The sequence below is a fragment of the Clarias gariepinus genome, chromosome 1 (assembly GCF_024256425.1).
Source record: "Clarias gariepinus isolate MV-2021 ecotype Netherlands chromosome 1, CGAR_prim_01v2, whole genome shotgun sequence".
Classification (NCBI taxonomy): Eukaryota; Metazoa; Chordata; class Actinopteri; order Siluriformes; family Clariidae; genus Clarias; species Clarias gariepinus.
The window spans coordinates 18,974,768-18,991,310 of NC_071100.1; the positions used below are offsets into that span (position 1 = coordinate 18,974,768).

At 40.4% G+C, this 16,543-nt stretch overlaps 1 protein-coding gene across 1 annotated transcript in view; it reads right to left on the reverse strand.

Moving 5' to 3' along the window:
- Positions 1–16,543, reverse strand: part of LOC128520578 (titin-like) — a 200,846-nt gene that overhangs the window by 101,011 nt on the left and 83,292 nt on the right. The window contains exons 8-11 of the mRNA XM_053494878.1: positions 10,542–10,809; positions 5,786–6,052; positions 3,490–3,756; positions 208–480 (exon numbers count right to left, since the gene is read on the reverse strand). Coding sequence (XP_053350853.1) covers positions 208–480; positions 3,490–3,756; positions 5,786–6,052; positions 10,542–10,809 — 1,075 coding nt within the window. The remainder of the gene's footprint in view (positions 1–207; positions 481–3,489; positions 3,757–5,785; positions 6,053–10,541; positions 10,810–16,543) is intronic.

Sequence of the window (16,543 nt, forward strand, 5' to 3'; positions counted from 1 at the left end):
GTGTCAGCAAGGGAACAAGAAACTAAAGTTAAAAGACACTGATATGCGAGCATATTATATGATATGCGAGCTTCTTATAAGTTTCTTGATGAAAGAGAAATTAAGCGAAAAGAGTCTGTATGTATCTGTGTAAAGATTGCTATGTTTTGATGCTGCTCACATGTTTAGTGTTGTGCAGAATCACTTAACAGAAAGTCTCTTACTCACCAGTAACATTTACCCAGAATGCATCACTGCTGTTCGTGTAGTAGACTGGGTTTCCTCTTCCAGCTCTGCACCTGTACTGACCTCCATCAGAGACACTAACTGATCTGATGGTGTAGGAGTGTGTTTCAGTCTCTGTCTCAGTGCTCTGTGTGGGTGTGATCCAGTAAAACTTCCATCCAGCAGACTGCACATTCAGTGTACAGGTCAGAGTTACTGAGTTTCCTGTCAGGACGTCTCCTTTAGGACTTGATGTGATCACAGGTTGAGGTTTTTCTGTTAGAAATTAAATACAGTATCAGAATGTGAAGTAGTCTTTACTACACAAATCACCTCTACAGTAAAACACTATTACTCTCTCAGTCATGGCACTAAACACCTCAGGACTATTGTCACATTGTTTATGAATTTTTTTAAGTTATTTAAATTGAATCTATAGAGATATTAATTGTAAAGTATCAATAATAATCAAAGTGAGAGTCAGACAATAACTGCTATGTGATGATGTGAGTCTCTAATTAACTAAATAAATTTTTCTTAATGTGTGTATGAAGTAAAATTATTTTGAGAACATAGAACACATAATACAAATCTTTACTGATAGACATATTGGGAAACTTTAGAAATAATATTTTGTAAACTTGTGTTGTCTAAAAGTGAATAAATCAGTGTAGTGTCGCCATCTTACAGACAAACACATAAATAAATGTACATAATGAGCACACGTAACAGAGCGGTCACACACACAATTGAGGGTCTTGAACTTCTGGGCCATCATACGTCTCCTATACAATCAGTATTTAACACGTTGTCGTCATAATGAAATTCCTGATTAAACTGAGGTGAAGGCCTTGTTCACATGGGCGTTAAATTTTTGGATAAACGAACGCACTCTGAACGTCCTAGATGTATATGTTGCGTTTTTTTTTAGTGGCGCTCGATTGACTTTTACACTGGCGTTCGTTTGTCTCTGTCTAACGGAAGCCTGCAGCCCAAATTGTAGTTTGTGTGTTAACCTGTGGAGGCAGTGTCGGGAACTGGATATGAAAGCCCCTGTCGTTTTATTTGAGGTGCCTCCTTTTAATGTGGACCATTTTGCTATATTAGACATGAATCTTCTTGTTTTAAAAATTCTAATCAAATTATTATGTTTTTATACAATATATAAAAAATATTTAAAAATAATACGTCGACATAGGGAAAGAAAAAAATCGCCGCCGCTACTGGGTTCACCCTCTGACTGCACAACGTCGGATTAAATGAAGTTTTTTGTCGTTTCTGAAGAAATGCGAAAATTTCCGTGCAAGTTTTATTTTTTAAGCATTTTATTTTTGCTTTTTGTCCGCATTTCCCTATATATAGCATGTAGGATCATGGGATATATCCGGTTTTCCGAAGCGTAAAATGAACGCGGAGAAAACTTAATAGAAGCGTTTTTCCTTGCGTTCGTTGGGATTTAAACACCAAGAAAAAGCTGCATGCAACGTTTTTTTAATGCTGTATAAACGCGCAGCCGGAAAAACGCACGTCACCAAAGCCCGTGTGAACACTCTCATTGACTCCTATGTGTGGAAAACCCTCGGCGCTTCATCCGCGCTCACGGGCATTAAAATCTAGTGTTTTTTCTGCGTTCGTAGCGTCCGGTGAGCGCGGATCAAGCGGCGAGTGTTTTCGGAGGACCGGATATATCCCATGATCCTACATGCTATACATAGGGAAATGCGGAAAAAGGCAAAATAAAATAAAATAATTGTTAAAAAACTTACGCGAAAATTTTCGCTTTTTTTTTAAACCACAAAAAAAAAACGTCCTTTAATCCGACGTTGTGCAGTCAGAGAGTGAACCCGGTAGCGGCGGGCTTTCATATCCAGTTCCCAACACACTGCCCCCACAGGTTAACACACAAACTACAGTTGGGGCTGCAGGCTGACGTTAGACACAGACAAACGAACGCCAGTGTAGAAGTCAATCAAGCGCCACCACAAAACACAACATAAACGTCTAGGACGTTCAGAGCACGTTCGTTTATCCATAAACTTAACGCCCGTGTGAACAAGGCCTTACACATGATGATTATAAACATTGTGTTAAATCTACACATCTGTCTTCATATATATAAAAAAAAACTCTATTCAGGGCTCAAGATCTTGTCTTCTTATACTGAGAAATCATGGTGGAGATCTTGACATCATCATCTATCTAACAATAATGTCTGTAACAATTAAATATCTGATTAAAGATTAAATAGTCTGATCATGTGCTGCAGAAAATTTAATAAAATCAGTATCATTGAATGAAATGATTTGTGAATCCTCTGTTTATTCTGTTTCTCCTTCACAGCTAAACTTCTCATCACTACCGGACCTCAACACTTACACATTTACCAGGTTGTATTTTTACTTAATTGTTTTCTTAAGCTGAGTACAGTAGATGTGCATGTGTGTGTTAAATGAGCACAGGTGTGTGTTCTGACAGTGTGTGATTCAAATACACACTCAGTACATGTAACCATATATCATTTAGACCTAAAGCCAACTATTATCTTATTTTTTTATATTGTAATAACAAAAAAATATTTAGTTCAATCACAAAAGAGACAAAAAGAGAATTAATCCAGTTTTTTATTCACTATGGTCACGCTTGACATGTCGAACAGATGAATGATGTTCATGACTTGAGTTGACATCATTAAAGACCCACTGACTTTGAGCATGAGGACAGGGTGCCATCCATCGCAGGACATGCGCACACACACACACACACACATATATACTATGGGCAATTTCTATGTGTGAGGAAACTGGAGAACCTGGAGGAAACCCACTAAGCACAGAGAGAAAATGCAAACTCCACCCACACAGACCCGAATTGGGGAGCGAACCCTCACCCCTGGAGGTGAAAGACCACATTGTTAACCATTATTTGGTAACTCTTTGTGTTGACAGGAGAAAGAAAAGGCAGTGAGCAAAGAGATGAGAGCCACACATAGGCACACATAGTGTGTGTGTGTGTGTGTGTGTGTGTGTGTGTGTGTGTGCACCCATTAGTCTAATCTTTGTGCCTAATTAAGCATTTAGATTTACTGTTCATTGTAAATGTTAGTGTTGTACGTTATTTTGTACACAGTTTATATGCAGTAAGTTTATTTACCTTGTAGTGATTCTTTACAAATAAAATGAATTATTTACAAACATTATGATGAGACTTTGTTTATTCTACAATAAAATCTAAAAGTGAAAACTACAAGATAAACAATAACACGCACACACACACACACACACTCACCTGATACAGAGAGTGTAACAGGATCACTGATCTGTGAGAGCTGAGAGTCTCTTCCCGTCCCTCTGCAGGTGTATTTACCACTGGAGTAATAATTATTGACTGTAAACTCCTGTGCTGTGTTGTGTGGGGAGAATGTGCCACCGTCTCTATTCCACTCATATGTCCACTCAGTGTCTCCTCCTGTCTTTATGTTACACCTGAAAGTCACTCTCTCTTCTCTGAACACCTGTGTATCAGGCTTTATACTCACCACAGGTTTAGGACTCTCTGTAAGAAAAATAAATATTGTTTCTATTTACAAATTAAATAAAAAAATTATCATTTAAATGAGTATTAACATTTTAAAACTGGATCTATAATTAATGTAAACACAGAGTGTAGATACAGTAAATCTGCTCACATGTAAATGATTAAACTCACATACAATCACTACTGATAATGTAAAATTCACTTTTACACTATTAACTCATGTCTGAATTACAGTGTGTTGTCTAAAATGTTCATCTTTATAAACACTAAGTGTCAGCAAGGGAGCAATAAACTAAAGCTAGAAGATACACAATCATGATAGAAATAACTGACTGGGTGTAATTTGATTACACTATTAACAGGTTCACTTAATACATAAAAAGATATAGTGCCAGAAGACATACACACACACACACACACACACACACACACACAGTGTTATCTCTCCATAACTCCTCACACACACTCTCCCTCTCTAATCTCTCTCATTCTCTCAGACTCTACAGTCTCTTACACTCAGTGTTTAAGTATAAAATCTCGACCCTCGTCCTCTTCACTCATTCACACTCAGACTCTCCACTCGAGTATTTTCTGAACAGTAACTTCATAAATCCTCCTTTAGATCCTCTGAGCGACATTAAAGGGATTTTGTGACAGATTACAGATAAACCAGTGTTGTGTCACTTGATTTTCAGCTACATATATTAGCGAAGGGGAAATCACAAACACTTGTAATAAGTGGGATTTGTTTAATACGGTAAAAATGTTAGCATCCTTAATTTAGAATATCTTTTCATTTCCTAAGGATCAGCTGTTGCCGTTATCGAAGTGATTATCATAGTTAATGTTGGGATCTTTATCGATCCCCATGCAGCAATGCAGTGGCTCTGCTCAGTGTTTCTGCCGTTTCTGTGTCTGGAACATTCATTTTATTTTCGTTTCCAAGTTGCTATATATTTTTTTTCATTATTTTAACTCTTTATATGTTGACTTGTGTTCATCAACATGTTTTAATTCAGTTTGGACCTGAGTGTTTAAAAATGAATTTATCATGAATTGGTGAGACGCGAAAGTGTTTACTTCTACACTGGTTAAAGGCAGGACACTGGTTATTTAATGTTTATATATTTGTTTGTTTTTTAAATTGTGTGTGCGCACTATAACTTTAATATGAGTGATTATGCATATTTTATAGTTTTCAGTTCAAACGAAATTAGTTCATGCGTATGTCACCATTAATCACTTAATCACAGCATATGCTTTATATTTGCCTGCTTATAGATATATATTTTGAGACAGATTACAAAGACACAATGGAGCTGACTCTTTACATCAGTGTGTTTAATGGACTAAATGTGTTCGCTATAACTTTAATGAACATTCTGCCTTGCTCATTCAAAATGTCCTTTGCCACCATAGAGGAGGACTAATCCTGTGTGAGTTAAAAGATTAAGCAGCTTAAAACACAGACCCCCACCCTACACACACACACATACACACACACACTATACACCACTTGAAGTACAGTAAAATCTTGGGAGAATAGGAAATATCACACATCTTCTCGAGTAATACATCATTTGTCATGCTTTTTCTCTATATGGGGGGGCTCATAGGTACACAGGTACAAAAGATGCAAAATCTGTGCATTCATACGATAATTAACTCTACTGCTCAGTAAGTTAAAGAAGCAAAGCTCATTCAGATAAATTAAAACACAGGCATTTATTTCTGTGAGAAATTGAAAGTTACATTATATTTACTGTTACATTAAAATGGTTTTAATGTCTTTATATTACCGAATGCCATTACACTGTAGTCTGGTAAAAAGTTTAATTTTATAATTTACTAATACAACTAATATGATCCAAAAATGAAGAACTAATGAACAGTTCATTGGTTCATGCTGCATCTTCATGAACACTGAGTGTCAGCAGATGATTTAGCTAAAAGAGTCTGTATGTATCTGTGTAAATGTTGCTATGTTGTGATGCTGCTCACATGTTCAGTGTTGTGCAGAATCACTTAGAGAAAGTCTCTTACTCACCAGTAACATTTACCCAGAGTGCATCACTGTAGTGTGTGTAGTAGACTGGGGTTCCTCTTCCAGCTCTGCACCTGTACTGACCTCCATCAGAGACACTAACTGATCTGATGGTGTAGGAGTGTGTATCAGTCTCAGTGCTCTGTGTGTGTGTGATCCAGTAAAACTTCCATCCAGCAGACTGCACATTCAGTGTACAGGTCAGAGTCACTGAGTTTCCTGTCAGGACGTCTCCTTTAGGACTTGATGTGATCACAGCTTTAGGTTTTTCTGTTAGAAATTAAATACAGTATCAGAATGTGAAGTAGTCTTTACTACACAAATCACCTCTACAGTAAAACACTATTACTCTCTCAGTGACGACACTAAACACATCAGGACTAATGTCACATTGTTTATGAATTTTTTAAGTTATTTAAATTGAATCTATAGAGATATTAATTGTAAAGCATCAATAATAATCAAAGTGAGAGTCAGACAATAACTGCTATGTGATGATGTGAGTCTCTAATTAACTAAATAAATGTATAAAGTCTCAGTCTCAGTGCTCTGTGTGTTTTTAATCCAGTAAAACTTCCATCCAGCAGACTGCAGCTTCAGTGTACAGATCAGAGTCACTGAGTTTCCTGACAGTGCAACTCCATTAAGGTCTGACCTGAGTACAGGTTTAGGTTTTTCTGTAAAAAATGAAACACAGTTAAAGATGTCAGGTTGTCTTTACCTAACTAATCACTTCTAGAATTAAATGTTATTTATTTATTTTACATGTCTCTGAGATGATGCTAAACCACTCGAATTGTTTCATGTGGTTTCTCATTAAATATCTTCAGTAATCTTCATACCTTCTCATTCAATGTGTTTTCTTTATTTTCATGACCATTTACATTGGTAGATTCTCACTGAAGGCATCAAACTATGAATGAACACATGTGGAGTTATGTACTTAACAAAAAAAGGTGAAATAACTGAAAACATGTTTTATATTCTAGTTTCTTCAAAATAGCCACCCTTTGCTCTGATTACTGCTTTGCACACTCTTGGCATTCTCTCGATGAGCTTCAAGAGATAGTCACCTGAAATGGTTTTCCAACAGTCTTGAAGGAGTTCACAGAGGTGTTTAGCACTTGTTGGCCCCTTTGCCTTCACTCTGCAGTCCAGCTCACCCCAAACCATCTCGATTGGGTTTAGGTCCGGTGACTGTGGAGGCCAGGTCATCTGCCGCAGCACTCCATCACTCTCCTTCTTGGTCAAATAGCCCTTACACAGCCTGGAGGTGTCTTTGGGGTCATTGTCCTGTTGAAAAATAAATGATCGTCTAACTAAATGCAAACCGGATGGCGTGGCCTGTCGCTGCAGGATGCTGTGGTAGCCATGCTGGTTCAGTGTGCCTTTAATTTTAAATAAATCCCCAACAGTGTCACCAGCAAAACACCATCACACCTCCTCCTCCATGCTTCACAGTGGGAACCAGGCATGTGGAATCCATCCGTTCACCTTTTCTGAGTCTCACAAAGACACGGCGGTTGGAACCAAATATCTCAAATTTGGACTCATCGGCCCAAAGCACAGATTTCCACTAGTCTAATGTCCATTCCTTGTGTTTGTTGCCTCTCCTCAGCAGTAGTTTCCTGGCAACTATTTGACCATGAAGGCCTGATTCGCACAGTCTCCTCTTAACAGTTGTTCTAGAGAGGAGTCTGCTGCTAGAACTCTGTGTGGCATTTATCTGGTCTCTCAACTGAGCTGCTGATAACTTGCGATTTCTGAGGCTGGTGACTCGGATGAACTTGTCTTCAGAAGCAGAGGTTACTCTTGGTCTTCCTTTCCTGGGTCGGTCCTCATGTGTGCCAATTTCGTTGTAGCACTTGATGGTTTTTGCGACTCCACTTAGGGACACAATTAAAGTTTTTGCAATTTTCCAAACTGACTGACCTTCATTTCATAAACTAATGATGGCCACTCATTTTTCTTTAGTTAGCTGATTGGTTATTGCCATACTATGAATTTTAACAGTTGTCCAATAGGGCTGTCGGCTGTGTTGTAACCTGACTTCTGCACAACACAACTGATGGTCCCAACTCCATTGATATAGCAAGAAATTCCACTAATTAACCCTGATAAGGCACACCTATGAAGTTAAAAACCATTTCAGGTGACTACCTCTTGAAGCTCATCGAGAGAGTGCCAAGAGTGTGCAAAGCAGTAATCAGAGCAAAGGGTGGCTATTTGGAAGAAACTAAAATATAAAACATGTTTTCAGTTATTTCACCTTTTTTTGTTAAGTACATAACTCCACATGTGTTCATTCATAGTTTTGATGCCTTCAGTGAGAATCTACAAATGTAAATGGTCATGAAAATAAAGAAAACACATTGAATGAGAAGGTGTGTCCAAACTTTTGGCCTGTACTGTATACTGTATATAATTTATATACCAGTGTTGGAGGATGTTACTTTTTAAAGTAACTAATTACATTACAAAATTACGGTCTTCAAAAAGTAATCAGTTACATTACAGCGTTATTTTCTGTTAAAAGTAACTAGTTCGAGTACTTTTCCATTGCAGAGAATGAAAACTCCTTTGTGATTCCTCATGCATGTTGTTTTAGTCAAGACCTTTATAATTATCCTACCATCATCACTCAGCAAAGTTTGGCCCATAATCTGTTAACTACTACGCAGTGGCCGTAAGTACGGTTCATTATGATTCACTGCGAGTTTTGGCGCTGTGATTAGGTCTCCATCTTTCCACGCATCGGTCCTCGCATAGTCAAACTGCATAGGTGAGATACAGTAGGGGTATAAAAGCAGGAATAACAGAGGGGGTGCGGGACTTGTAGGATGACTTTCACACACACACACACACACACACACACACACACACACACACACACTAATGGATTGGGAATGACTGCTGTCTGGCTCATGGAACACATAAATTGTCTGAATAACGGATTACATTTTTGAAAAAAAAAAACTAAATAAGAGTACTTAAATAGCGGACCTAATGCGTTATCCGAGTAATCCGAGGATTTATTTATTTTACATGGAAACTGTAAAAACAGGTAAAACAACTGCTCAGCACTTTTTAATTGTGTGCATGTGACCTATATATTAGATATGAGTGAGTAGTATTTATAAACATCAATTATAAACATAATAATGAATAATAAATAAAATGAAAACTAAAAGACTTTCGAATCACAACTAATATTCAATATATAATAATATATAATTCAAATAATTCATATATCAACTAATATTTTATTCACAATAGAAGATAGAGAACATAAATGTTTAAACTGAGAAATTCTACAATTTTATGCAAAAATGAGCTTATTTCAAATTTGATGCCTGCTACAGGTCTCAAAAAAAAGTTGGCACAGGGCAACAAATGAAAAAAGGTGGCAGGGGGCAAAAAGAAAAACATTTTTAAAAGCTCTAGCATTAGATCTGTAACATGATTATCTATAAGAGGGGTGTCTTAGAGAGGCAGTCTCTCAGAAGTAAAGATACAAAGATTGTGAAATACTTTAAAAACAATGTCCCTAAATGTTAAATTGCAAAGGCTTTGCAAATCTCATCATCTACAGCACATAACATTATCAAAAGATTCAGAGAAACTGGAGAAATCTCTGTGTGTAAGGGACAAAGCTGAAGACCTTCGTTGGATGCCCATGATCTTCGGGCCCTCAGATGACACTGTGCCACTCATCGGCATGATTGTGTCATTGACATTACTAAATGGGCCCAGGAATACTTCCAGAAACCACTGTTGGTAAACACCATTCACCTGCAGATGCCGACTAAAGCTCTATCATGCAAACAGGAAACAATATGTGAACATGATCCAGAAGTGCTGTCCTGTCCTATGGGCCAAGGCTCATTTAAAATGGACTGTTTCAAAGAGGTAAAGTGTTCTAAAGAGGAGGGAGCCATTGTGTTATCAGCATTCAATTCTAAAGCCAGTATCTCTGATGGTATGGGGGTGCATACTGTAAGTGCATATGGTGTGGGCAGCTTGCATGTTCTGAAAGGCACTATGAATGCTGAAAGGTTTTAGAGCAACATATGCTCCCCTCCAGATGACGTCTATTTAAGGGAAGGCCTTGTTTATTTTAGCAGAACAATGCAAAACCATATACTGCAGCTATTACAACAGCATGGCTTTGTAGTAGAAGAGTCAGGGTGCTGAATTGGTCTGCCTGCGGACTAGAACGTTCACCTATAGAGAACATTTAACCTGGAAACCTATATCAGGCAGGAATGGGACCAAATTCCAGCACCAAAACACCAGAAACTCATGACTGTAGCAGGCATCAAATTTAAAATGAGCTCATTTTGTCCATAAAATTGTAACATTTCTCTGTTTAAACATTTATGTTCTATATGTTCTATTGTGAATAAAATATTGGCTCATGTGATTTGAAAAACTTTTAGTTTTCATTTTATTCAAATTTTAAAAATGTCCCAACACTCCAAGAATTTAGGCTGTAATAGCTGAGGACATTGTTAGACCAATCAGAATAGATAATAAGATTTAGTCATTTTACAAATTGAATGTTTTGGTTACATTAAAATAAAAATGTAAAAATTAAAAGTAAACCGATAACAGAAGTTGTAATCATTATAATGAGACTTTTTTCTCATGTGAAGCAATCTGAAACAAAATCTAAAATTAGATAATTTGTACATTTATTAGTAATAACAACTACAACATACTGTACTGTAAGTAATAGCAAACACATACACACACTCACCTGATACAGAGAGTGTAACAGGATCACTGATCTGTGAGAGCTGAGAGTCTCTTCTCCTCCCTCTGCAGGTGTATTTACTACCGTCAGAGTCTCTAACTGAGCTGATGATGAACTTCTGGGTTGTGCGGTGTGGTTTATTCATGTTATTATTCTTATACCAGCTGTATGTCCACTCAGTGTCTCCTCCTGTCTGTATTTCACACCTGAAAGTCACTCTCTCTCCTCTGTACACCTGTGTATCAGGATTTATAATCACCACAGGTTTAATCTCTGTAAGAAAGAAAAAAATAAATAAACTTCAACTTATTTTTTAATCAAGTACTAACAAGTATTAACAATTTAAAAATGAAATAGATTCAATAAATCAAAAAAACTTAAATTTAAATTTGAATAAATTCAGACACTCAGACTCTTGACCTGAGCTAAAGTAGTGTTCCATTTGATCTCCAGCTCAGCTCACACCAGCCCTGCTCAGCCGTGCTCACACTGTCTCTCTTTAACTTTAATACAATCATCTACAGGAAACACTTCTCTGTGTCTAACTGTGTAAATGTTACTGTATTGTGATGCTGATCACATGGTGTTTATATGTTCAGTGTTGTACAGAATCACTTAACAGAAAGTCTCTACTCACCAGTAACATTTACCCAGAATGCATCACTGCTGTTCGTGTAGTAGACTGGGTTTCCTTTTCCAGCTCTGCACCTGTACTGACCTCCATCAGAGACACTAACTGATCTGATGGTGTAGGAGTGTGTTTCAGTCTCTGTCTCAGTGCTCTGTGTGGGTGTGATCCAGTAAAACTTCCATCCAGCAGACTGCACATTCAGTGTACAGGTCAGAGTCACTGAGTTTCCTGTCAGGACGTCTCCTTCAGGGCTTGATGTGAGTTCAGGTTTAGGTTTTTCTGTTAGAAATTAAATACAGTATCAGAATGTGAAGTAGTCTTTACTACACAAATCACCTCTACAGTAAAACACTATTACTCTCTCAGTGACGACACTAAACACCTCAGGACTAATGTCACATTGTTTATGAATGTTTAAGTCATTTAAATGATGAGAATGAAAATCTATAGAGATATTAAATGTAAAGCATCAATAATATCAAAGTGAGAGTCAGACAATAACTGCTATGTGATGATGTAACTCTCTAATCTCTCTATATCAATTTATCTTAATGTGTGTATGAAGCAAAAATTATTTTTGGAACATGGAACATTAAAGGTAAACTTCTCATCACTACCTGACCTCAACACTTACACATTTACCTGGTTTGTGTGTTTTCTCACTAGAACTGTGTAAATCAATTGCACATTGCACATGGACATTTGCATCTGCACTCACCTCAGACACTAACGGACATTATGGACACTTATGGTCATTGCACATCTGCAATGACCACAAATACAGTACTATTATTTACTGTATCTATTTAACAAACAGTTTCTAGTTTATTAAGGAGAAATGTTATTGTCCTGCACAAAGCTCTGACATCAATCTCACTGATCAACTTTGGGATGAACTGGAATGCTGATTGGAAGTTAGGCACAAATTCCAGCAGTTGTATTGAAAGAGGTAAGGGTGGGGGTGGCAACTCCATATAAATGCCTATAGTTTTAGAATGGAACATCCAACAACAATATAGTCTGGTTAGAAGTTTACATACACACATTATAAAAATAAATGTAGATACAGTGTAAACTAACGTTGTTATTGTTTTTTTTTAAATGTGCCGCCTTCCTTAATATTGTTGCATACCAAGTACATTCCTTCATAGCAATGGTTTTCTCTAATGTTTGTGTCCTCTTTCAGCAGAATAATGTGTTCCCTGAAAAGGCGGGAACGAGATGCTGCGTGAAAACGCTATGGGAACGCTACGGGAACATCTTGTCATGTTGCCGGTTGTGAAGCATGTGTGTACCAAACACGCCAAATTTTTGGCTTTTATAACCTCGGTCAGGTGACGTCATCTGATAGGACGCACCTGCAGGTTATAAATAGGAGTGAACCGGAAACATTCCTCAGATTCTTGTCTTCACCTAGTTGTGAGCGTGGGTGTCTAACCAGCAAAAATAAGTGTTTAACTCACCGATAATGGCAGAGTTTAAACGAGATGTCCCTCCGTGTGTATAATCCATATCGGAGGGCGATCTCTACACTTTACTGCTTCGATTAAGTGCTACGCGCACGCCTCGCATTCCTTGAGAAGCCTCGAGCATCCCTGGGGCTTAAACTCGTGCATCCGGCAGAGCAGTGAGAGACGGATTTAAAACTCCTTTCTTTCGCGTTCTCATCGGATCGGGAAATCCCTCTGTCCGCTCTCAAGCGCGCGCTGCGCTTCTTGTGAATGGGCAAGGATAAACATCCTCTCTTGCTTCCGCGGAGATGGTAATAGCTTCTAAGCACTTAAAAATAAATAAATAATAATAGAGTAAGCTGTATACGTCCCGTGTTTCCTGCCATCAACTTATTTATTTATTTAAATATAGTTGAGGTAGAAGCGTGGAGTTATCTGATGACACCCAGATAGAAGAGACGCTTCCAGGCTATCTCTCTTCTGGGACATCATCCTTCCTTAAAGCTATTACTTCCTTTCAAGCTGTGTAGACTTTTTATCTTCCCTGGAGGGAAAAGCTTTTCAGGCAGCAGGTCAGGTTGGTGCTTCATTGCACACCATGGCGGTTTTGCATGCCTACCAGGCTGACCTGCTGACTTGAGTACTGGCGGGGCTCTGCAAGGTAGGCGTATTGGACTTACGCCGGGCCACAGACTTGTCTCTTCGTGTAACAAAGCAGACGGCTCGTGCTATCGGCCGTTTTATGGCTGCTATGGTCTCCGCGGAGAGGCACTTGTGGTTGAATCTCAGGGGCATTAAGGAGAAGGATCGTGTATTCCTCCTCGATGCCCCATCTCGCCTCCCGGCCTACTTGGCGATGTCGTTAACTTGGTCGCCACTACACCTACTACTGTAGGTTCATGAGGCGAAGTTATATAACAAGCCTTCGGGAAATTCCTTCCCCGCCTTGCTCAAGAGTCGGGACTGTCGGCCACCCAATCTCGACCGGGTCTGACTGTTGCGAGGCATGAAACACACAAGGAGAGTGTTTTTGAGCTGGGCACCCCCTCGCAAGATTGGGGTGCGTCACGCAATCCGCCTCAAAAGAGGTCAGACTGGCATATTGTCTTCATAAAGAAGCCCTGAGGTTCATGTGCCCAGGACCGTGGGGGGTGGCCCCCCAATGGGGAGAGGCACGCAGAATTCCTTTTAAAGAATGAAGTGTTCTCCCTGGCACCCCCAGGAGGTTGGTCGAGCCGCTGAGCTTTGCCCCTTTCTGAGAAACTGGCAGCGTGGAAGCTACTGCCAAGTATATCTCCTTGGGTACTAAGCACTGTACAGAGAAACTACAGGATTCAGTTCTCACATCACCCTCCGCGTTTCAATGGCGTGGTCTCCACTTCCATGAAACCGGAAATTGCAAGAGGAACAGGGGGCTGCGTCCAATTTTTTAGATTTTGCGGGCTTTACCGCTATCTAAAAATAAATCAATGGAAATATTGCCACAACACAGGAGGTTCCTGAGGTTCGCTTTCGGGGGCGAAGCTTACCAGTATCGGGTTCTTCCATTTGGTCTAGCTTTTTCACCCGCACATACACAAAAAATACATGGATGTAGTTCTGGCTCTTACGACTCCAGAGCATCCATATTGAATTACATGACTGGCTGGCCCAGTCTCAGTAGCTAGCACTTCGACATCAGCATGTTGTTCTAGCTAATCTTTGTTTCCTAGGATTGAGATCCAATGCCATGAAAGCATGCTCTTTCCTGTTTAGAAGACAACATTTTTGGGTGTCACATGGAATTTGAGCGTAAGCGGCCACAGCTGTCTCCCGCTCGTGTCGAATCCATTCTCAACACCGTCAAGGAAATCAAGCTAGACCAGAAAGTGACGATCACTTTCAGAGATTTTAGCTCTCATGGTAGCTGTATCCACGGTGACACCTTTGGACCTTCTGCACATGAGTGCATTTCAGTTGTGGCTAAGAACCAGGGGATTTTACTCTAGGGCTACTCCCCAATAAGGGCTACGCGCCAGGTGCTTTGTACCCTTCCTATGTGGTTTAGACCCTGGTTTCTGACTCTGGGTCTCACTCTAAGTTCGTCTTGTCGTCGCAGATGCTAACGACAGACGCTTCCCTCATGGGCTGGGGTGTGGTCTTAAATGACCGTCCAGCCCAAGGGAGCTGGAGAGGCCATCTTTTTGCGCGGCACATCAATTGCTTCAAAATCATGGCTCTATTTCAGGCCCTAAAGCACTTCCTCCAGCAGTTAAGATTACCAAGTCCTAGTGCGGGTGGACAACACTATGGCAGTCTCATATATTGATCGCCAGGGCGGCTGTGCTCGCGCCGCTAAATAGCTAGCGCACCAGATTCCTGTCCCTCAGGGCAATTTACATTCTGGGAAAATTTCATGTAGCGGAGGTGGACCTCTTTGCCTCGCAAGATCAGCAAATGTCCCCTTTACTACTCTCTGACTCTAAGTCAAGCTGGTCTTCCAGCCAGCGTAATTAAGACTATTCTATAGTAATTAAGTACTAGGGCTGCCTCCCCTCAAATAGAATGTATTTGAAAGTTGGTGCATGACGAAGCAGGTAGACCCAGTCCACTGCCGAATTGTTTCAGTGCTCAGAGTTTCTGCAGAAAAAATTTGTCCTCTGGCTTGTGCCCCCTTGTTGAACCACTGGAGTCAGCGCCTCAGGTTTCTGACCCTTAAGATGGTTTTTCTAAATGATGTTACCTCTCTAAGAGGATTGGACATCCCTATTGTTTTTGAAGCCTTCTGTCCTCCGCCTTTACAGCTTCGAAGCAGGAGAGACTTCACTCACCGTGTCCAGTACGTGCTCTTCAGATTTACGTCCACCGCATCAGCCAGTGGCGTAAGTCAGAGCAGCTTTTACATGTTTCGGGGCCACAAGCTGCGTGAGAGATGCTATTGCCCTCTCCTATGAGGCGCGTGGGTTCACTTCGCCTCTAGGAATCAGGGTTCATTCAACCAGGGGAATCGCCTCATCAATTGCACTAGCAAGAGGTATCCCTTTGCAGCAAGTCTGTGATGCGGAGGGTTGGTCCTCTCCGCACACATTTGCCAACATGCATCCTATTGTTTTGATGCCTTCTGTCCTCCGCCTTTACAGCTTCGGAGCTGAAGAGACTTCACTTACTGTGTCCAGTACGTGCTCTTCAGATTTAGTGCACCGCATTAGCCAGTGGCGTAAGTCAGAGCAGCTTTTACATGTTTTGAAGCTGCAAGCTGCGTGAGAGATGCTATTGCCCTCTCCTATGAGGCGCGTGGGCTCACGTCACCTCTAGGAATCAGGGTTCATTCAACCAGGGGAATCGCCTCATCAATTGCACTAGCAAGAGGTATTCCCTTGCAGCAAGTCTGTGATGCGGAGGGTTGGTCTTCTCCGCACACATTTTCCAATATGCATCTTATTGTTTTGAAGCCTTCTGTCCTCCGCCTTTACAGCTTCGGAGCAGGTAAGACTTCACTTACCTTGTCCAGTACGTGCTCTTCAGATTTACGTCCACCGCATCAGCTAGTGGCGTAAGTCAGAGCAGCTTTTTCATGGTCTGGGGCCGCAACGGGGGGTGGCCCCCACTACACTGGGCTATTGCCCTCTCCTATGAGGGGCTCACTTCGCCTCTAGGAATCAGGGCTCATTTAACCAGGGGGATCGCCTCATCTATTGCACTAGCAAGAGGTATTCCCCTGCAGCAAGTGTGTGACACGGAGGGTTGTCCTCTCCGCACACATTTATTACATTTATAGTTTGGATGTTCATGCCACTCCGGGCCCACGGGTCCTCGAGTCAGCTACCCAGACATTGTTCTGAGACCTTCTCGGGCCTTGTGCGCACACGCTACACAACCTTGGAGTTCAGACACTTGCAGTGCGGCGGCGTTGGTACTCTCGTTCCCATAGCGTTTTCACGCAG